Source organism: Cyprinodon tularosa, unplaced genomic scaffold, assembly GCF_016077235.1.
Source record: "Cyprinodon tularosa strain WSP-4 unplaced genomic scaffold, ASM1607723v1 ctg14, whole genome shotgun sequence".
NCBI classification, from domain to species: Eukaryota; Metazoa; Chordata; class Actinopteri; order Cyprinodontiformes; family Cyprinodontidae; genus Cyprinodon; species Cyprinodon tularosa.
The window spans coordinates 2043600-2071061 of NW_024038220.1; the positions used below are offsets into that span (position 1 = coordinate 2043600).

The 27462-nt window shown below is 40.5% G+C and overlaps 1 protein-coding gene across 1 annotated transcript; it reads left to right on the plus strand.

Annotated features, from left to right (window-relative positions):
* On the plus strand, positions 1 to 27462 carry kcnh4a (potassium voltage-gated channel, subfamily H (eag-related), member 4a). Its single transcript, XM_038278308.1, has 16 exons — positions 1 to 524; positions 5693 to 5926; positions 6140 to 6271; positions 6417 to 6541; positions 6743 to 6995; positions 7455 to 7612; positions 8625 to 8832; positions 9772 to 9966; positions 10050 to 10249; positions 12308 to 12557; positions 12644 to 12858; positions 21109 to 21147; positions 23920 to 24269; positions 24349 to 24428; positions 24662 to 24738; positions 26508 to 27462. Exons 1-16 carry the CDS (start codon positions 449 to 451, stop codon positions 27381 to 27383), a joined length of 3468 nt encoding a protein of 1155 aa, XP_038134236.1. The 5' UTR covers positions 1 to 448; the 3' UTR covers positions 27384 to 27462.

The window sequence follows — 27462 nt, forward strand, 5'->3', positions numbered from 1 at the left end:
CTTTGGGGAACATTAATTGGGAGGAGACTAGCTTGTTTAGAGAGGAAAGAGATCTGCACTCTGAATGAGATGGAGAAACGGGTTAGGCTCTCATGGTGGGAGGGGACTCAGAGATGGCAGGAATCATGCTTTGTGGAGTTAAGACTGACAGAGCGTTTGAGCATATGCTGTGATGCTGTTGCAAGACTACGCTGAGCAATGTGCAGCTGAACCTGACAAATCCGGATTCAGTACAGAAAGAAAAACCCTTTGGAGAACTGCAAATATTCTCACCTTCTGAAAAGGCAATCTGGTTTATCTGAGAATCTCTTCTTTAATTTCTCGAACAAGAAAACACTTGAAACTTTATACACCAACAAAGGACCAAGAAGCAGCCCTTTTCTCTCGTCATTTTCTAGGATAAGTGACAAACTGCTGGAAGCTGAAAATCTCAGAAGTCTGAAAGAAGATGCCAGTGATGAAGGGCCTCCTTGCTCCACAAAATACATTTTTGGAAAGCATAGCAAACCACTTTGATGGAACTCGTAAGTATTTAATGAAAATGTCTGTCTTCTCTATTTTTCTATCAAACTGATGAAATATAGCCAATTGGCTTGCATCTTATGCAAATTAGGTTTGTGTAACCCAAAAAAAATCTCAGTCCTCTAAAGGGTGGGAATATCTAATGTTGGTCTTTTATTATTTTTGGGTGTTTTTTTATAACTTAGAATTTATTAAAACATTTACATTTCATATTCTGACAACAATTTCATCTTGCTTTGTTATTTTAGGATTATGAGAGCCAAAAAGGCACACTGACTTTAAAAACATGTTGAATTATTGTTGGGAAACATGTATTAAGGCATCTAAAATATGTAAAAAAAATCTTTGTTTCAATGATTTAATTATGATTTAATTAATTAAGTTATCAATTAAAATGTGATCTTAGTTGTTCAGGTTGAGAATAAACAGGTAGATTATTATTCTCCATTTTATATTGCAGGGATAACTAATGTTCTGACAGAAAACAGGGATGTATGGATGTATGTATGCCGTAGAAAAATATATTTTGTTCATTTAAATCTTAATAAAACAACCCAATTTTGACAGAATTGTCAAAACAGAAGCTTTCTTAGTTGGATAACTCTTTGATTATTTCTTGGTTTGTTTTAGACTAATTAAACCAAATCCAACATTCACTAACATTAACATAATCTACATCTAGTCACATAAAGTTTAGCATGAATAGGTTCAACCACTGATTGGCACAGTCTATGAAGACCGAATGACTGATAATTGTTTTAAACATCTCTATGAAATGTGAGCACCGACGTTTAAAACACATAGAGAACGTGAACAGAGATGTTATCCACATGATCCTGCTATGAAACCAGGGAGATTGATTAAAATGAATTATGCAGTAGAGTAGAGAGCTTATCAGATATCAACTGAGGTCTTGCTCAGTCAACCTTTTTGAAAACTGGAAAATCCCCTAAATTATTCATCTTATCACCCACCACCTCAACATATAGAGAACAGCCGACCCCTGAAGACAGAACTGATGTTTAGATAAACTTTTTACCTCTTTTTTTAACTGATATCTTCTCTTAATTGCCTTTTTCCCTGTCATGATTTTGTATTACAGCCTTTTTACAAGTCGATTCCAGACCTTAGGCTTCAGTGCAAAGATTTAGAATAGAATAGAATAGAATAGAGTATCCATTTATTGTCCCACATTGGGAAAATTCTGGTGTTTACAGCAGCAAAAATATTATAGAAAAAAATGTCACACAAATGTGGACCTTAGAAAAATGATAAACAATAAAATACTGTACTGTAAAGTGTTTAACAATATAGAAACTGTGCACCTGGAGAATAAATAACCAATATGAAACTATGGAAATATTTACAGTAATGGGTATTTGAAAACAGCAGCAACATCAGAGATGTGCAAAATGACAGCAGCATGTTATTTAACTGACTAAGATAGAAACTGTGCAAAATCAGCATGAATTTAACAACTTATTAAGGTTGTTGGGAACAGGGATGGTTATAAAGTCTTACAGCTGCAGGGAGGAAGGATCTGTAATAATGCTCCCTGGTGCGTTAGCTGCTCATTTGCTGCTCATTTGCAAGGGCTTGTTCCTGGGGTTAACATGCATGGTGTATTGCTAATTTATCATCACAAATAATAGGGGATTGGGATTTAAATTAGAATTTGATTGGACAAGATGTTTTTATGTTACACTTTTGATTGTGAAAAATAAAACAAATGAGTTGTAAAATCTCTAACTGTAACAGATTTTTTTTTTTTTTTTATCAATTAAGACCTTTTAAGCAAAATATGTAAAATGATCCCTGGTACTAATAACATAGCATTGGTCAAGGTTCATTTCTACATTCAAATATATTGGACTGATGTTCGCAGCTAGATGTCTGGATGTTTTCTACTAAAGTATGTGGAGATAAAGTCAGAAAGCTAAAAAAAGATCCTTCTAGTTAAGTGTTGCCATGGGGATCACTGAGAATTAAAAAAAGAAGGAAAACATATGTTATGCTGCAGTTTTACAATAATTAAGCTCTATAGCACAGAAAGAGCCAATAAGTATGTTGTAGGCAATTATGTAACAGACTGGAGATATTTTACCTTTTACTTCTTATATGAATCCATAAAGTCGTTCCTCTTAATGATGAATAAATTGTTCTTCATGTTTACTTTGTTTTCAGCAGGGAGAATATAAAGCTCCTCTCACATTCAGCCAGCAGGTGCTCTAAGCCGTCCTTGAAGCGACTTTATTGTTGAAATGTTTGCCATATCAAACAGAGAACTTTTTGAAATGCTGTTTGTTCATATTCAAAGCAGCAGTTAATTAGTGGCTGTAAAAGGAAACCTTATCCATTGTTTAGAGGGAAACAGAAGGGAAACACATGCCTGTAAGTTTGCTTTATTAATATGAGGACATGAGATTATTTCTAACAATTATTTCACCACTAATGCTTCTCATATATTCCTCTGTAGCTTATATAATGAAACTATACAAACATTTTAGACAATGAGTTTTATACTTGTGTTTTTACACATATTATTGAGAAAAGATTTAATTGATGTGAGGTTTAGAGAGCAGTGAACATGAAACTTAGTCTGAAGATCATTCAGACAGGATCCTGCAATTTAATCAAAATTACATTAAAATATAATAATGTTCATAAATCCATCAGTCTCATAAACATCAGTCTGGTTCTGTAGAGTAAGTAGCTCTCCTTTTAACAGGGCTACAGATGAACTAAACTGTACATATTTTTGAAAAAGCAAGTTTTTGTGATGTTAAGAAAAATAAATAAAATACCCAAGTGGAATCATTAGAAAACTTGTTCCACTTTAGATGCCGACTGCTACTGTTTGAGAGACAAATTTAATCAACGAGAAACAATCTTGATTTTACACTTTGCATCAGTGACCTTCATGAAAGCAATATATTTTAGAATTTTATTGTGGAAGGGGATCCATCAAAAGCACAAAGCGATCATTTATGACTGTCTTGGAACAAAATAAATAAGGTGAGGCACAGTAGTGGCATTACAAAAGCTGGATGTTTTACCAAAATTGAGGAAAAGAAGAGACAGAAACATGTAAGAGGAGACTGTACACATCTACACTATAGGAACTTTATGAATTGCAGTTATATAATAAATTTGTTCTACACATCACAATTATCTCCTGTATTCATATGTTTTTTTTAATGAGGGTTACCAAATAAATAAACCATGAGCAAAGTCAAATGTTTAAAAACCGGGCTGGAGAAGATGTTGTGGTCTGGTGGAACATAACCTGAGAAAGTAACAGAGGCATTAACTGATTGCTGTGCATCAGTAAAAGAATGCAACAGCCAGAATCAAATAAGGCAGTGGATGTTTTCTGTTTCTGGATTTTACCTTTTGGTCAAGGTCCATGAAATTATCAGTTTCTTCTAATAAAAGCTTTAACCCTTTATAGGCAAGTTACCATTTCTGATCACTTGCATACCTCTACAAATTGAGTCCCCTCCGTCCCTCAGTGAGGTCTAGAAGCACAAGATCTATATCCAGCCATTCAGCAAAGATGGCTGTACATCTTATTTTGGCATTTGACCAATTAGATGAACACTTGAATGATATATTACCTACCAAATTAAGTTGAAAAAAAGGTAAAAATTTAATAAGTCAACAAAAAAGGTAAAAAGTTAATTAAAAAGTCAAGAAAAAAAAGGTAAAGGACTAATTACAAAGTTAAAAAAGGCAAAAAGCTAATTGAAAAGTAAAAAAAAGAAAGTTAAAAAGTTAATAAGCCTAGTTAACAATTATATTTTGGTTTATAAACTAAAAAATGTAAGTGCAGGTCAGCATTAATGCCTCTAAGGTTATGTTGTATCAACAAAAAAACAAAAAAAAGAATTTCTTATAGAAGCACTTATTTTTGTTATTTTTCTCCATATATTTGGTCAAGTTGAAATTCATTTCTGCCATCAAATTGTTACAAAGGTTATAAGGTCTTGTCCCGGATTCCAATAACACTATTTGCTTGAAATGTGGATTTTTAAAGGATTTCATTGAGTGCGCTATAATGGGTTAACCCAACCTTAAATCATATGCTTGAAAGCTAAAGAAGAATTTGGATTTTTTTTTTTTTTTTTGCCCTTCAGTAGTCAAAAGACACACCCAAATTATATATGTAAAAAAGGCTGTACTAATGACAAAAAGTTAAAAAACCTGGCAGATCAAAACAGTGTCCCTTCAGTAGAACTTTGGCTAGGATCGATTCACAATCAAATACAGAACATGGAGAACTTTTTTAAGATATAGGCAGACCTGCAGTGTTAAAAAGAAATGAATAATGAAAGCAGACTTGCACGAAAAAAAAGACACCAGGAGAATCAAAGTCTCGGACTAGGGAAACTCAGAGAGACACTTGCATTGATCTGTGCACACCAAGAAGCTTAGATAATGAGTAAAGTCTAGAGAGAAGCAATGAAACAGGTTAGCCTAATCAGGAGGATGCAAAACTGCTATGGAAATGTGCGAAATACGGAGAGAGAATATGACTAACTAAAGCACAAAAAAGGCCTGAAAAAACTTATATACTGACAAAAAGGAACCAACCAAAATGTAGTGAGAACATAATAGTAAACAGAAGAAAAGAAATAAAAAGGAATTAGTTGTTTAGGTCTTTATGGAAAGAACTAAACAACAGTAATTCAATTCAATTCACTGTAATTTAAAAATAGTTTATGAATCCCAAAGGAAAAGGAAATGTTGCAGTAACTCATTAGTTGTTTATTTTTTAACCAGCTGTTATAGGTGCTGATATCTTTAGGTAGGAAGAATATCTTGCACCACATCTGGAGAAGCCTCTTACTAAAGACCTTCTGCTGATGATTAAAAATCATCTGATCGTCTGAATAACAAACAACACAGTGAAACTAACTATATACCGTAAAGCATGAGCCAAATGTTATTAGAGTACAAAAACAAATAGGAACTGAAACCAGCGGATCATGAGAGGAAAGGAGAATAAGGAGATTCCTGAAATTTGTTCTGGGATTTGAATTTTATAAGAAGTAAATAAAAAAAGCCAACACCAACAACCAAAAAACAAATGTTGTTTGAGCTGTGTTCATGTTCGGTGTACTTTTCAAGCTGTAACCACCTCTGTTTGTATTTCTTTACTCACTCACAGACAGTAATTTTCTTCTGGGAAATGCTCAGGGTTGCCATGATTACCGCATCGTCTACTGCTCTGACGGATTTTGTGAGTTGACCGGCTTTGTTAGGACTGAGGTGATGCAGAAAACGTGCACCTGCAGCTTCCTCCACGGCGCTGAGACCAGTGATAGTGTGATGGATCAGGTGCACAAAGCTCTGGAGGGGCAGCAGGAGTATCAAGGAGAGGTCTGCTTTTACAGAAAAAATGGTGAGGAGTGTTTAAAATAAACAGGTTGAGTTATTCCTACACATCAATTCTCAAACTAAATCATCAAAGAAACTAAATATGATGAAAGCTAAATTTCCTTTTGTTTTAGTCTATGTCAGGGTAGGTCCTACTTTTATTTAGGCATCAAGAGGTCATTTTAGACTAATAACTTTCTTTAATTAATAGCTCTGTGTTCTATTTTGGTACTCACAGGAAATCAGTTTTGGTGTCTCCTGGATATTGTCCCAATTAAAAACGAGAAGGGGGAAGTTGTGCTGTTTCTGCTGTCCTTTAAAGATGTCAGTGAATCGTATGGGAAAAGCCGTCCCTACATCCATGAAGATGGTAAGTCCTTGCTGCTTACTTTTGAAGTTTCTCTTTGCTGAATGACTCTAAGACATCTTTAAAACTTGATTCTGGAAAAACATTGTATTCTATTGGTTTTAGCTATGTGAAATTAACCATTCTGGGTTTTTATGTGACTTTTCAGAGGCCACTAAAGAACACAGAAAAAACAGCCGATCATACTTTATTCGAGCTCAAGAAAGGGGTAGGACTGTGCTTCACCGCCTGAATAACGCGTTTACAAAAAGAGGCAATGGAAAATTGAGCAATGTGAGTGGATCTTCTACATGATGGAGAAAAACCACAGGCTAAAAACATAAATGCAATCCTTACTAGTTTTTCTTTCTAGATTGTTCCTTAAGAGTCTGTTTAAGATTAAACGTCTGTATAAGATTACCTTTATTAGGCTGGATATCGTTGAGGTCGTTAGAAGTTGGAGTTTAAAGTCTTGCGTTTTTTTTTTTTTTTCAGAGTATGTTTGAGAAGCCCTCCCTGCCTGAGTACAAGGTGGCCTCTGTGAAGAAGTCGCGTTTCATCCTGCTGCATTACAGCATCTTCAAGGCCATGTGGGATTGGCTGATTCTGCTGGCGACTTTCTACGTCGCCGTCACTGTTCCTTTCAACGTCTGCTTTGTCAGTCACAATGAGGGTGGAGATCATCTCTCACTTGTCACTCGCAGCACCACCTGGAGCGACATAGTGGTGGAGATGCTCTTCATAGCAGGTGTTGTTTCTGTGTATTTGCTTAAAGTAAACCGTGGGGCAAATATTAGAAGTTTACAAATCTATTGATCTTTATATTCAAACATCCTAAGCAACATTATAGAAAGACAAGAGCACTAAGTTTAAATTACAGCTGTTTCCATGGTGATGTCTTACACGTGACTACCTCCCACCATTTCTCACCCACTCAGAGTTTCAGCGTTGCCCTAGGTTATATATCATAATTAGATTCCTCTCACTTTGTCCCAGTTCTCTTCCAGCAAAAGTGCCATAACACATCTGTAACACAACCTCTCCACAGGTTTGTCAGTAAAGAGACGGTCATACAAATTTAGCTCACCCATTATCATATTCATTTCCCTCACATGCAAGTCGGTGGGCTAAATTCAGCGCAGAGCAAGTCTTAAGTCTTTGGCACAGAATCTCTTGGTTTCATCAAATGTTTTGTGTAATTTTGCAGATATTATCCTGAATTTTCGCACCACATACGTGAGCCAGTCGGGTCAGGTGGTGTATGATGCACGATCCATCTACCTGCATTACTTTACTACCTGGTTCTTTGTGGATCTGATTGCAGCTTTGCCATTTGACCTTCTCTATGCTTTTAACATCTCAGTGGTAAGATTATCGTTGTAATCATTATAATTTAACTTTACTTTGTTCAATACATTAAAGAGACTTTCTCCTTAGGCATAACTGTCAAGCATTATGATATATTAATAATTTATTTCAGGAACAAAATCTCACACTAAAAAGTTAAAGTCAAAGATTTGAGTATTATGTTTCATTTTTAAGCATTACTGTTTTGTTTTGTTTTTATTGTTGGAGGATACAGAGTAATGGGTCTTTCACTGTTTTTTGCACACTTTTCCTAGATCATCTTGAGTCTAGAGTCCTCCTTAATTAACCCATCCCTTTGGCTCACCGCAAAGGTTTTAAGAATTCAAATTTAGGGAACTGAGATGGAAGAAAGTTAATTTGTTTATGAAAAAATGTATTTGCTGATGAAACCCCATGTTTGGATCCTTACTCTCTTTGAAGGTCAAACGTTGAGCCATTCTTACCTTAACTGTACTGTGAGTGGATTTTATGAAAAGCCAAAATTTTCGGAGCGCACCTGAAGCCTGATGCTCTAAAAAGAAGCTCAGGGCCTTTGAAAGCGAATCAGGTCCCCAACATCATAGATCCTCTACCTTACATACGTATCAATAATCATATGCTTTTTTTTTTTTTTTTTTTTACAATTATCATTTACTGCCTTTGTTTTATGTAAAACCTACCTGGACTGTTAATTAAAAGCAAATAAACTGACCAAGATAAAATCCATGTGCATATTTGAAAACTCATCATATTGAGATCAGCAATAATGCATTTTTCTGGAATCATTGCCAAACACTAAAGTTAATATTTAGTCATTTGTAGGCTTTAGAGACCTTTACTACAAGTTTGTTTGCCACATATTCACCCTTTTTTCTGTGAATTCATCATTTCCATGCAATATAAATGCTTATTGCTATTTACCTGCTGCTAACAAACAAAAAACTTTTGTTTACTCAAAAAGTAACAGTAGAATTATGCCAAATCTAATCCTAAAAAGTTGAATGTTTTCTGCTTTTACAATCTTAACCAGACGTCACTGGTGCACCTTCTGAAGACGGTTCGTCTGCTGCGCTTGCTGCGCCTTTTGCAGAAACTAGACCGCTACTCCCAGTACAGCGCGGTGGTCCTCACATTGCTCATGTCTGTGTTTGCCCTGCTGGCCCACTGGATGGCCTGCATCTGGTATGTCATTGGACGTAAGGAGATAGAAAGCAGTGATCCTGTTACCTGGGATATAGGTGAGTTCAGCAGCTACTTCTAGTTCATTTCCTGACTCTACATCTTAAATGAAGGTTGAATGACTCAATACCTCTCTCTTAACAAAGGGAAAGTCTAGGTCAAACATTTGTTATAGCATCTCCCAAGCAATGCTTTTCCCTCCAATTGCACGACCAATTTTATCACTTACCATAACAGAAATATCCCTTCACCAACCCGTAAAAATTCGCTCCAGCCAGTGAACAACACCTCCTTAACGACCGACTCTTAACAATCATAGACAGGTTTCAGGTATTACAGGAGACAATCCCCCCCTTAACGGCAATCCCCCCCCCCCTTTAACGACTGACCCTCACAATCATAGACAGGTTTCAGATATAACAGGCTAACGATGGAACCAAAGAACCCACTCATCGGTTACCATTTGCATGTTTCCAAGCGATACAAGGCTTTGTCTATATAAGACTCGAACTCACTGTGGATCCAGACATTTGAATTGGGAAAGCTTCCTGGAGAGGTGGCGAAACGTCTTCAAATCTTGGAAACCAAGTGCAGTGGATATTTTTTGACTACTACTACTGACTACAAAGTCGGGTCTTGCCTGGGCTTGTTCATCAACACCAATAGGATACATCTTTTTCGCAAAGCCAGTCTAAATATATCCTACACTTGGTTGTGTATATTATTTTAAGTGAATTTAACCTTCAAAGTTCACCAAAAATGTCATTCCAACTGCGCTTACTTTTTACTACATTAGTTGAGTACATCTATTTTTACAGTAATTCTCATACTTAAGTACAATCCATTTCAGATACTTTAAGACTTTTAGTCAAGTAACATTTCAGTCCCTGACATGGACTTTAACCAGAGTCGTATTTTGGAGAGGTACTTATACTTTTACTTGACTCTGAGATTTCAGTACTTTATACAACACTTGTTATTTGTGTCCATAATATCAGGATGGCTTCAGGAGTTGGGAAAGCGTCTGGAGACACCATACATCAACAGCACCATTGGTGGACCCTCCATTCCCAGCGCCTACGTCGCCTCCCTTTATTTCACCCTCAGTAGCCTTACCAGCGTAGGTTTTGGCAACGTTTGTGCAAACACAGATGCAGAGAAAATCTTCTCCATCTGTATTATGCTGATTGGAGGTGAGTTTAAAGCATGGACTGAAATGTTCCAAATTGACTGAACTCTCTAAGATCACTTTTTACTGTGCTTCCCTCCCCATCAGCCCTGATGCATGCAGTGGTCTTTGGCAATGTAACAGCTATTATCCAGCGCATGTACTCACGGCGTTCACTCTACCACACTCGCATGAAGGATCTCAAAGACTTTAACCGCGTGCATCGACTCCCTCAGCAGCTAAAGCAGAGGATGCTGGAGTACTTTCAAGCTACCTGGTCGGTCAACAACGGCATAAACGCAAATGAGGTTAGTGTGAAAAAACTTTTAATCAAAGTATTCAATAGTGTGCATGAAAATTGGCTCTGGTGGGTATTTCTTTTTCATAGAATGTCTTTAATCTATTTTGTAATTGAAAAGCAAATGAAGTTTTTACATTTGAGCATTATAAATAAAAAAAATCCTTAAAAGTTAAAAAAATAATCCCCGTGGACTTGGTTTCCAAGATTTGAAGATGTTTCACTTCCCCTCCAGGAAGCTTTCTCAATTCCTGGAGGGGAAGCGAAACGTCTTCAAATCTTGGAAACCAAGTCCAGTGGATTGTTTTTTAAACTTTTACGGAATGACTATGACCTGTATGACTGAGAATCTTCATCAGTATAAATAAAAGAAAACAAAATAATAAATAATCTGTTGGTGCTTCTCCTTTCCGCCATACAATCCTATTAAACCTGGAACACTTTATACTCTATAGTCTTTTTCCATTTCCTCGAGTAGATGTCACTTTGCAGCAAACAGAATTTCAATGACAGAATCTACTTTGGAGAAGTTCCCAGAGCTGAGAAGGAGAGAATACTCATTAACAGCCCCATCATAATCTCTTTGGATAATTAATTCCTAGTTGAAAGCGATAAACACAGATAGACACAGCCACTGGTTTCTGTGAAGATGCTATTTCTAAAAGGATGTGTTTTCTCACATGATACATCATGATAGTGCAGCAACCTTTAAAAGAACAATCTGGCTTGTTGCAATGTCAAACATAAAAAAATATATTCAAACTAAAGCTATAAATGTTGGCAGAAATTACATTAAAGGCTTTTAAGATTCTGTTATACTGCTCCTATGGCATAAAGCATCTTAATTATAATATGAGAAACTGCCAGATTGACAGGGTTTCTATTCTTAGGAACGTAGATTAACATATTCCTGCAGGTCAGTTGGCTTTAAGGAGTTTAAATTGCTCATACTTACAGAATATATTAATTTGAATGGAGTTTTGCTGAACAGAAAAAACAGCAAGTAAAGATGTGAAAAAATAGAACTCAGCTCTTTGCTCCTTTTTTAAAACTATATTATTTCTGTTAAGCAATCGATTAATGATGTAAAATCATAAACAAAATTTAACTTAACATTAAAATCATAGAATGCAAGTAAAATATCTAAATAAATATATTAAATCGCATCACCTAATAGGAACTAATTAATTTTAAAACATATTTGAACCTGTACATAACTGTCTGAATAGCAGGAACGGCTAACTATTCTATTTTATAGATGTTATATTAGCAAAATTTGCACCACTATCCAAACTTCTATCCAACTGAACTGGAATCTACTGTGCTTTAAAAGGGCAGATAGTTACAACTACCTGACACATTAAGGGGGAAATTTAGCTACTTCATTTTGGTGTATTGGAGCAGAAATGCATCTAACAGTTGAAGGACAGAAGCTCTGGAGAATTAGAGCCTCCTCCTATGAACAAAGCCATGTGCACCACAGTTGAATAGAAGCTGAACAAACATGCAACATTAGCTTACATTGTCAAAATATCATCATCATCTTCATTATTACCTTAGATTGATCAGTGACATATATCGTACGATTATAGACATCAAGAATAGTTCTAAATATTAAATAAATGGTAAATGGTCTGTACTTATATAGTGCTTTTTCAAGTCAGGAGACTTGACCAAACTACATTCAGTCATTCACATACAAAGATAATTTAAAGAAACTATGCAATTCTCTTGTTTGATTTTCCTCATCAGAATAGCATTTTTATTGTAATAATATTTTGTCATGTACTGTATTAGAAAAAGTAAAAAATGAAAGCAATCAAAACATTTTTACACTTTTAAAATAATTTATTTAAAGGCTGGGAAATAGTAAAACTGCCATTTTTACCAAACATTTTTGTTTATCTCTTTATTTTGCTCATGTATCTTTGGGTTACATTATGTTGAGAGCTAAGATCAAAGCATTTTTTCCACTAAGTACATAGGAAGGTCATTTATTTCTGAATTTGTACAATAAAATGATTATTTATTAGTAACAAAAGCCGTTTTCTTCCTCATTTGCTCTTAGCTGTTGCATGACTTCCCAGATGAACTGCGAGCAGATATTGCCATGCATCTGAATAAAGACATCCTGCAGCTGCCTGTGTTTGAGAGAGCCAGCAGAGGGTGTCTGCGCTCTCTCTCCCTGCACATCAAGACTTCCTTCTGTGCACCGGGGGAGTACCTCATCCGCCATGGAGATGCCCTGCACGCCAATTATTTTGTTTGTTCCGGTTCTCTTGAAGTCTTGAAAGATGGTATGGTCCAAGCTATTCTGGGTGAGTGTGAAAAAAGCCTGAAATGTTTCAGTTTTCTGTTTATTCTAGCATCTTTTTGCAACTCCTCCATCTAACCATCATTACAGGAAAAGGTGACCTGATAGGGGCTGACCTGCCAGAGCATGATCAGGTGATCAAGACAAATGCAGATGTGAAGGCTCTTACCTACTGTGACTTGCAGTACATCAGTGTTAAGGCTTTGAGGGAGGTCCTCAGGTTGTATCCAGAGTACGGCAGTCGCTTCAGCTCTGACATCCACCACAACCTTACCTACAACCTGAGAGAGGGCAGTGAGCCTCATGTAAGACAAAAGGTTTTGTGGAACTGCATAATTCATCTAAGAGATTATTTTACTGAACATAAGGAATAATATCCCTGGCTACTTCATAAGGTGCACTTTGTTGAACATCTGACAAAAAGAAAAACAGCAGTTCTGGAGCCGATTGGTGGGAAATTCAGTACTAGAACAATGTCAATGATGTGAAAAGTGGACTTTGCAATTTAGCTTTAGGGCCCCAGGCGAAGTTCAATCAGGGGTCCCTCCTCCATATCAGCCTTCATGTCCCTGTCGGCACTCAGTGTGACAGATTCTGTGGAGCTGCTACGGTGTTCATACCACTATACTCTGAACCAGAGAGCAGCTCAGCTATAGCTTTTACTCTCGTCCCTTTCCTGGCCTCCAGTGCTGAAAAATTAAATGCTGATCCTACAGCGCATAATAACAAATACACATGTGGAGGGAGCTGTCATTCGGTGGGCAGCAACACTGCTGCACTGCATAGGAGGCATGGCTTTTATTTCCTTCAAAGAGGGAATGAAGAAGGTAAAATATCCCTCTATCTCCCCTCTTTAAAGAAAATATACACAATATACTTTTTATAAGAAAAATTGATAGAGACCAAAAATACCAATGTGGTGTTTCAGTAATTTAAAAAAATTGCTGTAAATTGATATAAATCAAACAAGGAAGTTTGTACAAAAAATATCCTTTTTTTGTTTTTTTCTTTAGTATTTTTAAAAGTATCTAAAGACGAAAAAAGAATTTAACTGAAGATCATTAAGCTTCTCAGTTATTTAGAAAAACCTTTATCTAATTGTTTTGATCACCAAATGAACATAAGCTTTAAGACTCAGAGAATCTCAGAAACCAATATAAAGTTGATTTTCTTGAATCTTTGGTGAATGGTCGTATCCTAAAAACACATTTGATTGTTTCAGTCATTCTAAACTTTTGATTAACATTGATTAAATAAGCAAACCATAAACAATCTTTTGCCAGACTTACAAATATGAGTTTTCTGTTTTCTAAGTCTGTGTCCACTGAGTATAGATAAGCAGTGAAAAGGTCTATGAGGGTCATGTTGAATCATGAGTATCTGTGCTCTGTAACTTTATAACTGTACATTTAAAGTTGCAGAGAGGTACACAATAGACATCTTCTACCTGTAGGTCTTTATTCTAAGTTTTGCAATAAAAAAAAACAAAATTACACCTCCTCAAATTGTTGAGTACAAGTATACAAACTGTGTTTCTCAAGTCACAAATCTAAAACCACTTAAATTCTTAACTCTTTTCAAAAACCAAACTATTTTTGCATTATAACTTCCGAGTTTTGTAATTGTCGATTTTTTATCTTTTCACAATTACATATTTTCAAATTCTTGATTGCAATGATACTAATTGTGCCATGCGAGTCACATCTAAAAAAAATCTGTTGCATTCTGTTTTGCTCCAGTTGATCTAAAAAAAAATTTAAGGGAAACAAATTTAAATACGTAATAAAATCCTCCCAGTTTTTAAATCTTTTTTTTTCTTTAATACAACAGCAAGTCAGTGAATATATATGCTCAAATCTGTGACTTGTGGGTACATCACATAGCGAAAGTTACTACCGTAACTACGGTTCTATGAATCCCGGATGACCGCCAGAGGCGGTGCTTCAAGCACTGAATGATCATTCTTGCGCATGCGCAGGTCGAGTATTAATGACAACAAAGTCAGCTGTGACCTGCCGGGGACCCACGTGACTCTATATAGTCACGTGGCACCCGGCAATCAATCCCTCAATCTTCTCGCGAAAGCAGAGATTCCGAGGGACCAAGCACTCTGGCGGTCATCCGGGATTCATAGAACCGTAGTTACGGTAGTAACTTTCGTTCTATTTCATCCCTACTGACCGCCAGAGGCGGTGCTTCAAGCACTGGATGACTCATATCAACAAGGTCACGAGGAATCAGCAACATTCAAGGAACAACGACTACACCACCCACCTAATGTGATGTAGAGGCATGCTGCTCGAGGATTCCCTGAAGCGGATGGGGCGCAGCCACATTCACCCTGTAGAACCGAGTAAAGGTACTAGGTGACTTCCAGGAGGCCGCACGACATATAACATCCAATGGCACCCCAGTCATAGCAGCAAACGATGTCGACATGCCCCTTGTAGAGTGGCATTTCACTCCCGCCGGCAGTGGCCGGTCCTGCAAGGCATAAGCCTTGGAGATCAAATCCACAACCCAGTGTGCAAGTCGCTGCTTAGAAAGTGCCTGACCTTTCCGTGAGCCAGCGTAGCAAACAAAAAGGCTATTTGTCTTTCGGAAGGATGCCGTGGCATTGATGTATGTCTCAAGGGCACGGACAGGACACAGTGGTTCAGAGGGACTTCCGGAGTCAAACCGGGCAAGATGGAGAGGCTGGGTGCTGCCTGCTGGCAGTGATACCTTAGGAATAAATGCTACATCAGCCCACAGTGTAACGCCTGAGCCATCAGGATTCCACCGGCAGCAGGGTTCGGCTATCGAGAGAGCCTGTAACTCCCCTACACGTTTTGCGGAAACCATAGCTAAAAGGAACGCAGTCTTCAGTGAGAGCCATTTGAGGTCCGCCGACGCCAGGGGCTCAAATGGGAGGGACCGAAGAGCCTCAAGCACAAGAGAAAGGTCCCACGCCGGTGCCACAGGGCGGTTGGGTGGGTGCAAACGCCGAGCACCTCTTAAAAACAGTACAACATCCTTGTCTCGGCCCACAGAACAACCATTCAGCCCAACATGCCAACAGGAAATGGCAGCCACATACACCTTTAAGGTAGATGGGGACCGTCCTTGATCCAGCAATGCCTGCAGGAAGGTCAGTATGTCAGAAACTGAGCACTGCACCGGGTCCTGCCCTCTATCACGGCACCAGGTCGCAAAGACCGTCCACTTGTTAGCATAGACAGCTCGCGTGGACGGCGCCCATGCATTAGCCATTGTATGCCCTATGGACCCAGTGTATCTTGAGAAGGTGGACCCCGGCCTTGCAGGGGCCAAATCCAGAGCTGGAGCCGGTCCGGTTCGGGGTGCAAGATCTGACCCCCCATCTGGGAAAGAAGGTCTCTCCTGGAGGGGAGACGCATTGGCGAGCCGGAGCTGAGCTCGCACAGTAGAGGAAACCAAGTCCTCGCTGGCCAGTAGGGGGCCACCAGCAGGACCCTGTGCCCCTCCTGACGTACCCTGAGGAGAGTCTGAAAAAGTAGGCTGAATGGCGGAAAGGCATAAAGGAGGGTCCTGGGCCAGTCGTGTGCCAGAGCATCGTGGCCCAGAGGGCTGCTGTTGTCCAACGAGAACCAAAGGGGACAGTGAAATGCGTCCCTTGAGGCAAAGAGGTCCACGTCCGCCCTGCCAAAGACCTTCCAGATGCACTCCACCACCTCTTGGTGAAGCTTCCACTCCCCTGGAAGCGGCTTCTGACGGGATAGAAAATCTGCTGGCACGTTCTCCGGCCCTGGGATGTAGGCTGCTCTGAGGCTGGCTATGCGTGGAGCTGCCCAGGTCAGAAGCCGTTGAGTCAAGCACAACAGTTTCCTTGACCTCGTGCCCCCCTGGTGGTTGATGTGAAAGACCACTGTGGTGTTGTCTGACCTCACCAGCACGTGCTTCCCCCGCAAGCCTGGAAGAAAGCTCTGAAGAGCCAGAAGCACAGCCTGTAACTCCAGGACATTGATGTGTTCCCTGCCCTGCCGCTGGGACCATGTCCCCTGTGCCATTTGACCCCGCCAGGTTGCACCCCAGCCCGTGGAGGATGCATCTGTAAACACAACTTCCCGACGACACGGGAGGGAACCGAGCGGGACCCCTGTGGTCATAAACAACCTCACCCTCCATTGGGACAGAGACTGAAGACACTGAGGCCCCACCCGAAGTCTTCGGAGACGATGAGTGTTCCGTGTGGGATCCAGATTCAAGCTGTTCAACCACATCTGGAGGGGCCGCAATGACAGCAGCCCCAAGGGCACTACGGCGGACGCAGCTGTAAGCATGCCCAAGAGTCGAAGATACCGCACAAGAGGCAGCGCCATGCCGCGCCTGAATTCCGGGAGCACGCTCAATATACTGTCCACCCGCTGGGGTGACGGGCAAGCAGTCATTGAGATGGAATCCATGGCAATGCCCAGGAAGACAGTCTCCTGTGAGGGGGTCAGACTGCTTTTCTCCATGTTCACCTTCAAGCCCAAGCATCCCACATGATGGAGCACTAACCGAGTATCTCGAACCGCCTGGTCCCACGTCGCGGCACAAATGAGCCAGTCGTCCAGATATGGGAGGATCCTCAATCCCTGTGCCTGCAGAGGAGAGAGGGCCGCTGCAACACATCGGGTGAACACCCTGGGGGACAGTGAAAGTCCAAACGGGAGGACCCTGAACTGGAAATGCCTCCCTTGAAAAGCAAAACGAAGAAACCGCCAATGGGGCGGAGCGATCGGAACGTGAAAATAAGCATCCCTGAGATCTATGGAAGTGAACCAATCGCCCGGGGAAATCGCCTGCAACACTTCCTTGGTGGTCAGCATATGAAAGGGCATGGCCTTCAAGTACACATTCAGGCCTCTGAGGTCCAAGACTGGACGCAGGCCCCCGGTCTTCTTCGGAACCAGAAAATACGTGGAATAAAAGCCCCCTGGATCCAGCAGGGGGTCCACAGGCACTATAGCACCCTTGGCCAGCAAGGTGCAGATTTCTTGGTTCAGTGCCTGTGCCTTCACCGGGTCGTGGATCACAGTCATCCTGACCCGGCCAGGGATAGGTGGCCGGCGGCGGAATTGAAGACGGTACCCCCGGGACAGGGTGGACAACACCCACAAGTCCGGGGTGTGGGCAGCCCAGAAGCTGAGCTGTCCCGGGGAAAAATAACCGACCGCCGGCCCTAAGGCATCATCTGCGGGTCCCCCGGCCCTTCGAAGGCCCGGGAGGACGCCGGCCAGACTGCGCGGCTCGAAAGGGATGAAAGGACCTCGTCCCAGCCTGGTCTCGAGCTCTGTTCCTCCGATCTAGAGCAGGTCCCCGGACCGATCTCTGACCTGGTAACAGACCCTGGGGCTCAGTGGGAGAAGGAGAAGGCACTAAGGACCTCCGTGAAGGACCCGCAGCTGCCCAGGTGCTTACTGGCTGGCGATCACGTCTGTGAAGCCCTGCCAGCTGTTGCCTCGTTCTAGAGGCCTGAGCCGTACGGTCCAAGGCGTCCAGTGCCGCTGAACCAAAAAGCTCCCCCGGGACCACAGGCAGGGCCCGGAGGGTCCTCCTACAAGGCTCAGTTAGTGGTGACTGCGCCAACCAGACCTGGCGGCGAGCATGAACCAGTGTGGAGAGTGTGCGTCCAAGTTCCCTCGTCATAAGAGCAAAGGCCTGCAGAGATGCATCAACCAGGCCTTGCGTGGCATGATCCAGCGGAACAGATTCCAAGGAGGAAGACAGGGCCAGCATAAGATGGGAGAGAGAGTTCCCAATCCGGCCCATGCGGGCCCCAGAGTCATAGGCCTTACAGAGAAGGTCGTCGGTAATACGGCACTGAGGACGCGGACAACGGGCATTGGGCCGCAAGGCCTCATCAGGCGGGATTATAAGAGAGGCAATGCCCGGTTCCACCGCTGGCATCTGCCCCAAGCCAACCTTGGGTGCCTCCTGCATAGCTGCCAGGACCCTGCCATCCGTCGTCAGACGTGAAAACGCCTTGGTGTCTGACCAGCAAGCATGCAGTTCCCGCACATACTCCGCCGAGGGAGGAACCACAAAGGCAGTCTCTGACCTACTGCGCCTAAAGAAGGCGCTGGAAGCCGCAGGCTGGGCCTGAGGAACACTAATCTGTAAACGGGCAAGAGCCGTTCGAATAGCGGATGTCACAGACTCCCCCGTATCCTCCTGGGAGGCAATGGAGTCCGACCCAGAGGCCCCGGAGCCCAGCTCCGGAAGGTCCTCACAGAAATGGGTGCCAGAGGCCGCCACAGAAACAGCATCGTCGTCATTGACTGACGTTTCATCCTGCTCGGTAGGGAGAGCCGTGCCGCGATCACCAGCAGTCTGAAAGGACTGGAGGAGGGCTTTCATTTGGGCCAGCTCAGTAGTGAGATGATCCACTCTGGTGGACAACCTCCCTGCATCGGTCCGTCTAGCACGCTTCGTTGGTACCGAAGGTGCAGCCACAGTAGATCGTTTGCACACCGCTTTCTCCATCGGCAAACGAGCACGCGGCGAAGCGCTCGCCCAGTCGGTAGGCTGCTCCAGTGCAGCCAACCGATCCAGTCTGACCGACCGGGGCATGACGCGACAGTTGGGGCAAGCGTCATCTGACAGCGCCTCCCGGAGATGTTCCACACCGAGGCAGGAGGGACACAAGTCATGCCCGTCATCCGGCTGAAGTGGAGCCAGACAGGTCGAGCAACATAAATTATCCAGCATCATACTGCTGAAAGGCGTGATCAGCCTGCTACCAAGGACAAGTCAACACGAGCAGGAAACGCTACTGGCGACTCGTTGTAGGAAAACCCCCGCAGAGATTCCAAACTCAGCGTGAGCAGAAACGCCACTAGCAAATCGATTATTAACTAAAGATGAACTCAGCACGAGCAGAGACGCCACTGGTGAGTTTAGGCAAACAAACTATAGAAGAACCCAACGCGAGCAGAAACGCTACTGGTGGGCTTAGGCAAACAAACTGAAAACAACTCAGCGCGAGCAGAAACGCCACTGGTGAGTGTAGATAAACAAACTATAGAAGAACCCAACGCGGGCAGAAACGCTACTGGTGGGCTTAGGCAAACAAACTGAAAACAACTCAGCGCGAGCAGAAACGCCACTGGTGAGTGTAGATAAACAAACTATAGAAGAACCCAACGCGAGCAGAAACGCTACTGGTGGGCTTAGGCAAACAAACTGAAAACAACTCAGCGCGAGCAGAAACGCTACCGTGAGTCAAAAGAGCCACAAAATTAACGTGGCAAATCAAAGCGAACAGTAAACTACTGCTGAGAAAAGAACGAAAACTTACCAGTCACCGCAGATCTGGTAAGGTGAAAGCAGCTTGTGCAGCCCCTGGAGGGCGAGACTTACCCGCAGCTCCGACCAAACCCGGTCACGGGGCTACCAGCAACAAGCAGCCAGGAAACTAGTGGTATACACAGAAGCAACCAGCTTCACACGACCACACTCCGGTACTCAACACACCTGCGCGCGAGAAGAACAAAAGGGATTGATTGCCGGGTGCCACGTGACTATATAGAGTCACGTGGGTCCCCGGCAGGTCACAGCTGACTTTGTTGTCATTAATACTCGACCTGCGCATGCGCAAGAATGATCATTCAGTGCTTGAAGCACCGCCTCTGGCGGTCAGTAGGGATGAAATAGAACTGTAGAACAGAGGGTCACTGCCTGATTGGTCAGTCTGCTGTCTGCAGTACAGATAGGGCTCACTGCCATGTTTCCTTTGAGGGATTGAAAGTCTGCCTATGCAGGATCAGAAAGAAGCTTCCTTTGAAGGAAGCATGGCAGTGGGCCCTTTATGTATATTCGTTTGATGGAAATTGACAGAAAAGACAGCGCCCTCTGCTGCACAGCTATGTGAACTATAAATCAAAGATTATTTTTAATCCACTCCAGTATGATATTTGTAGTTGTGTTAAGGAAAAATAATAATAATAATAAACAAAAAAAATGTAGGAAGATTTGAATACAAATGTTGGAATTTGTTTTGCTCTATTTTGTAAATTAATTGGAGTAAAACTGTGAATGTAAAAACAGAACACAGTTTTGTATTTGTTCTCAACAATTTAAAGAGTTGATTTATCTCCTCCTTAATTCTGTCTTTTCAGGGGATATAAAATACCTACTTTCCATCATCATGTTACATTTCCTAATATTATTTCCAAATATGGTCCAACGTTCCAAGTTTCAAAGCTTCAAAGAGGGTAGATCCTAGGTTATCCGTATACTCTCCAATAATCCTATTACATTAACAATACAGTTTGTCCACAAAACTCCTTATGAAAAATTCAGTATAAACCTATGAGATGGTTGCATTTCTTAAAATACTTAGAAAGTCTTGTCTGTGCTAACAACTAACAACATCTACATGCCCAATTGCTTTGATTGGCTTCTTTGTAACTGGCTGACTAGCTGTGTATTTTAACAATCAACTAAAAAGTTGTACCTAATGATGTGGCTCGGGAGTATGCACTTTATATGTATTATAATGCTTTAAAAACAATTTCACTAATACGGAGTTGTCTTTATTGTATCCATAGGCAGTAAAGAGATTTCCAAGGACTCCGAGGCAAACTCTGGTATGTGTGTCTTTCTATGGATGATGTACGGTGGCAGAAGCTGTGCAAAACAGTAATTTTACTGCAAATTTAAAAAGTCCTGTGAAAAGAAAATTATGATTAGCAAACTTTAAAAAATGGACTAGCAAAGACAAAAATAAGACTAACACAAAAACATGCAAAATTTTAATCCTGCAAAGAAGAAATATTTTACTCCTAACCAAAGCTAAGAAAAGCTGCAAAGTAAACATAATGGAGTCCTTCCACACCTTTCAAAGAAGACTATCACTAACTCATATTGAACTCTTAGAAAAAGCATAATAAGATTCAAAGATAAACTCACCTTTTCTTTCTTCCTTACAGATCTCAGCGTCCCATTTATGTTTTTGCAAAGTGTCTCATGCTTTAATGGGAATTTGTAGTAATGCCTTTGTTCTGGTCCAATACGAATTGATCATTGTCTCCCTCTACTGGTCTTAATATATGCAGTACTAAATTTGTATTTTCTTTTTGAAGCATTTTGTCCTTTGCATGTTTTCTTTCTTTCTTTTTTTTTTTTTTGCATCATTATGTATTTGCCTTGGGTTTTGTGTATTCAAGACATGTCTATTTTATCTGTAATTACACATTTTTTCTTTGCAACATTTTTCTTTTTAATGAGTATTTTGTTTTTGTGTGGGTCTACAGTAATTTTTGTTTTTCTAATCTAATTTCTGTTTGCAGGACTTCTATAATTTACTTTGCAGTCATGTATTTCCACTGTAAAATAAAAAGATAGTGAGCCTCATGCTATTTATGGCAAAAAAAAATAATAATAATAATTTAAAAAGCATAGTACAAAACAGATATTTGAAACCTTTCAGAGGGCAGGGACTGAAACAATAAAGGGATTATTTCATTATACAGAAGCTCCCAGATGCACTCATTGTACATTGGGTATTTTGGATATTTTTTATTCTCATTGTTTGGTCATGTTTGCCATGAAGATAAACATATAAGCTCATCAACACAGCTTATCTCTTCCATAATGTAAAGGCTGTCTTTAAATTGTAATATCATGACATAAGTATATGTTTGCAAATCATTCCACTGGTCTAGTAAACATAGAAACATTCCATTGCTTTTATTTGAGTGTTTACAGACATCTGCACTAAAATTAAACGCAATAATTGAAGTTTATTTAGCATCATGTATATAGCACTTCTATAAAAAAAAAAAACAGAGGCCTTAGTCTTTGATGGAACAATATAAAAAATTAATGACTAAAAAACTTAATAAGACTAAAAAGTAAGACGTTATTTTTATTTTGAAGAAAAAAGTATTCATTACTTTTCAAGGATTTTTCTAAGATAGAATACCTAAAAACATGTGTATTGCATCCGTATCCAGACCTTTTACGCCCATCCTGCATGATGAGATATCACTTGATTAGTAAACAGGAGTTCTCTGGTTGTAATGATATCTCAGCTCAAATGCAGCATTACTGTTCACGTTTAGCGCTTTTTAGCACAAAGAGTTAGATATCCACAGCTGTAGAGCAAGAATCTGTCTAAATGAAAAGTATATGTCTGACCAATTTACAAATATGAACTTTATGGAAGAAGGATATGAAGTAAAAAAAAAAAAAAAGAAAGATAAACAGTTATTTTTGCAGTTTACAAATATATGGGGGAAAGTATTGTGTTAGATGAGACCAAGCTTTTAGCTTTCTAGCCTACAGGTTTCTCTAAAAACAAAACTTCAACACTAAAATGAAGCAGTGAGTTGTAACATCAACCTGTTTGGGATGCTTTTCTCTAACGAGGGCAGTGTAACTGGTCTAAACTGGTATGAAGGTGAAAGCAGTCCAAAATACTGACCACCTTCTCATACTGTCTTTGTTCAAAGACCTCCTGTAACCACATGACTCTCTGTTTATAGATGTGCAAAGCAAAAGTATTTTAAAAAATGTTGTTAAATGGCTCTATAAAATTTTGATTGAAACATTTTTTTCTGATTTTTAATTTTTTGTTAAATTTATGAAACAATAAATATATGTGTCATGATTCTGCCTTTTCTTAAATTTGTGGTTTTGTTTAAGATTTTTTTTTCAGTTATACTTTGAATTATCTCTTTTGGTTTCATTTCCATTTGGTTTCATTCTAGTTGTCTTCTGGTTGTATTTGAGCACTATGTCTGGTTAAACCTCTGTTGCCCCCTTGTGCAAGTCCACTTCCCCTAGCTCCCTTCTAGCTCCTTCTGTCCACACCTGCTGACTGTTTAATCAACTGACTGTCCCAGTTAGTTGATTAAATCCATTCATTGTTCTGTTTGGCATACACAGTCCTCCTCTGCAGTGACTGGATTCTCGTCTCTTCTTCATTCATTAAGTTTATTCCTCCCTAATGTCGCCTAGTTTCATGTTCCTGAGTATTTGGCAATCGGTTCTGTATTTGTACCTCCTCTTTAATTTTTGCAAGAAATCATCTCTGCCTCTTCAGCTCTGCATTTAGCTCCTCAAAAACTATCCACTGATGGTGACAATTTGTAACATATTACTTCTACTAACTGCTTTGTGATTATCTCTCAAATAAAATATCTGTAAAATAAGTGTTGAGTAAAACACAGTGTTAGAAAGAAATACAATGGGTATGAATACTATTTTTGGGACACCACCACCAAAATAGCAAAAAAGCCTGTTTGCAAATGATGGATTTAATCAAATTTTAAACTATCTAATAAGCTAAATCAGATATTGGAAATAAATAATAAAAAAACTGCAGTGAATTTTACTGAGTTTCCATCTGTCTGCAGGCTCACCTCTCTTTGGATAACAAATTACCCTACGTCATTGAGACAGATGATGAAGAACAAGCGGATGACATCAAACATTCGTGGCGGAGCAGAGCACCTCTGCTACAAGGTTCTGGCAGTCCTGTTCAAAGTTCCCGTCTCAGTACTTTAGGGCAGGAGCTGCAACACATCCATCCATTTCGATCACCTGCTCCTCAACGCCAAGGCTGCATCGTCTCTCCTAAGTCCTTTGACGAGTTCTCCCCATCCCATTCTCTCAGCCTCAAAAAAGAATCAGGTTTAAGTCATTGGCCGTCCAAGTTAATGCTTCCTTCCTTGTCTTGTGCTAGTCCTTTAAACCTGAGCCCAAGGTAATTTATTTCCCTCTATTTTTACACATCCTTTTTGCACTTTTTGAAATGATGTAACATCCATTTGTTTCCTCGGCAGAGTTGTGGATGGAATCGAAGACAACAGCTCCACATTTCCTTTCAATATAGAGCAGGATAAGAGGCAAACAAATGTGTCAGGTAAACTTTAAAACACACTGACTGAGATTTTATTTATAGTAGGAAATGTTTAAAGCAGTTTAATGAAAAGAGTAACATGAGGATGAGATGTGAGAGTTTTTATGAATGTTACTTCTTGTTTTAATTTCTGCCAACATTTAAACCTCCCAGTTACATCCAGATTAAAGTGCATTGTAGGTTTTAAAGGCAATGATCCCAGGTTATTAAACATTTTCCTTTATATCTTTTTTTAGAAGAATTACAGATGAATGGAAACCTGCTAGCTGAGACAGAAGACATGAAACGGAACATGACCCAATTAAATAAAGAGGTGAGAATAAAACTAACACATGAAGCTCTGTCTCTTCTCTTCTATAAATGCAGTACTGTTCTCAAATTTAATCAGAATCTAAATGCAATCTTTATACCTTTATATATAATTATTCCGGTTTAGAAGTTCTTGTCTATAGGAGCTTAGTGTTTTGTTCCCATTATGTCTATTTGGATAATTTTATAGCTAAAGTGCTTTATAAGAAACAACTAATTATTAATTAATTGAAATGTTTGAGTATGTGCTGCTATTTGATAATTGATTTAACACCATGGTCTAAGGTATTTTATAATGTAGTCCAGGTTATACAAACTTGTTGAAGGTTTCATTAAATCTTCCCGCCTTATGACTTTCCTAAGTAAAACACTTTATTTTTTTCAATTGATTTGAAGAAGGACTTGGAAATTCCTGTTTCTACCTATGATATAAAAAAAAAAACAACTCACCCGTAGTTTGTCACCCTCTATAAATATATAAACATATATTGCCCACTCTGTTTTGGCCTCAAAGACATAATATACAGTGTCCAACTGAAGTATTATTGACCCTTAAACCTTCTCTACATTTTGTCACAATGTAGAAAAAAGAACTTTCGCAAATTCTGTTTGGATATTAATATGACAGACAAAATTCTTGAAAAAAAGTGTGGTAAGATTTGACCAGAACTGAACCCTCTATCCATCTATCCGTCCATCTTCTGCCACTTATCTTTCAGGGTCACAGCGGCTACTGCCTATCTTCAGAAGTCTTAAGGCCAATTTATGCTTCTGACACATAGCCTCTGCAAGCGTCACATCAGTCTTTGTGCACGACCACGCCCTCCGCGCAGAGGTTCTGCAACCGTTTTCGTCTAGAAAATCCTGACTATGCGTTGGATGGTCGCAAAACCCGCGCTGACAAAAAGCAGCTGTCATTAGTCCTTGGTATGTCTTTCTGGCTGTCTGTGTGGTTGTCCTTCTCGATTCGGTGCCGGGGCGCACCATTTTTAAAAACCGAGGAACAACTACAATGGACAACTACAACGAAAGGTTGATCGAGGAGGTTTGGAACTACAACCACTTGTACGATGCCTCAGACAAATGGAAAGGTCTCTGCCAAAGTGAAGTTGTTGTGACCATCTGCCGAAGTTCTTGTGAGTTCTCAACTAGGCTCCCCCTTGCACTTTGGTGGGAAACTGCTGTGCGTCCCTAGAAATTCCAGACCGACGGTGCAGAAGCATAGCAGCAAAACTGGTTTGCGACCAGACCCAAGCGACTTTTGATGTGTGCGGGTACAGAGGTCTAATCTGCCCTATAGGGTGAAAGTTGGCGTACAACCCCATGAAGTCGCCAGCCAATCACAATCACAGGGCAACACATAGACATAAAACCAAGCACACTCAATTCAGAGTCCCTAGTCAACCTAATGAGTGATGTTTTTGAAGTGTGGGAAGAAGCCGGAGTACATGGAGAGCACTCATTCATACAGGGGGAGAACATGCAAACTACCTGCAGAAAAGCATTAGACCAGGAATCCAACCCTTCTTGCTTAAAGTCAACCTTGCTGCCAACTGTGCCAACGTGCAGCCCCAAAACAGAACCTCTTGTCAGCATTATGCTGTTCTTTAGGAGGGGCCACAAAGCTGATTAGAGTTGATAGGAATATTGGTTGAGCAAAAAATAAAACAAAACTTGATAAAAACTTTAAAAGTGTTTTTTAAACCAAACAGGTTTATCGTTTAACCAGGGTTTAGCTTTTACTCAATGTCTGAATTGTCTTTGTTTCTTTAGGTAAACACCTTAAATGAGGAAGTCTCCAATCTGGTGAAGGAGCTCCATGACATAATGCAATTCCTGCAGTCAAATATGCCCATGCTTCATCATGTCTCTCCTCCTGGGTCCACAAGTTCCAGCAACTGGCAGCCTCATGTTTCTTTAGATTCATCTAATGAGCTACACCTACGTCATGAAACGATTAGCTACCCAGATAGAAGTGCATGGGACTGCGGTGGAATGCAGTCACACAGCAGAGCTCCCACTTTGCTGCATTCTTCAAGCTCTGTGTCCGCCTTGCATGTATGCTGCTCTGACCGAGATGGAACAGCTGATAGGCTGCAGAGCCAGTATAGTCCATTTCAAACACCCAGAGTCACCCCCAGTTCCCCTTATGCAACCCATCCTCAAAACCTTGTTGGTTCGTCCCTCCTTGGCATTAACTCAGCTTTCAGCAACTTCCCAGTGATCTGCCAGAGCCAACAAGGTGTCTACAATACATCTAACCCCTCAAAAGATAACACTAATCCAGTATGTTCTACAATAAATTGTGGTCATTCTCATCTTCCAAGGAATTTTCTAACAGGCTCACAAAATCTTGGCAGTCCCCAGACACAAATTCATTCTTCCACAAGTCCCAGTGGACAGCTTCTGTATCACACAGCCTTCAGCTCTCTGACATCCTCACCGTCCACAGAGCTTAAGAAGAGCCAGCAGATCTCTACAAGACAAAATGACCCAGTGGGATCAAGCCCTGTCCGTCACTCACAGGACCACGCGTGTTCTTTGCTGTGGCAGCTTTCAGACAGAGAGTTTGGAGGCTCCATTCACCAAGCGAGGACAGATAATTACGGAACAAGTGAAAATGTATTAGAAAAATTACAACATCAGTGAAATATGTTATTTATTTATCATAATGTCGTGCTTGTTACAAAGTTAAAGGACTGTTCTTTTCTAAATAAAAAGTGTATTC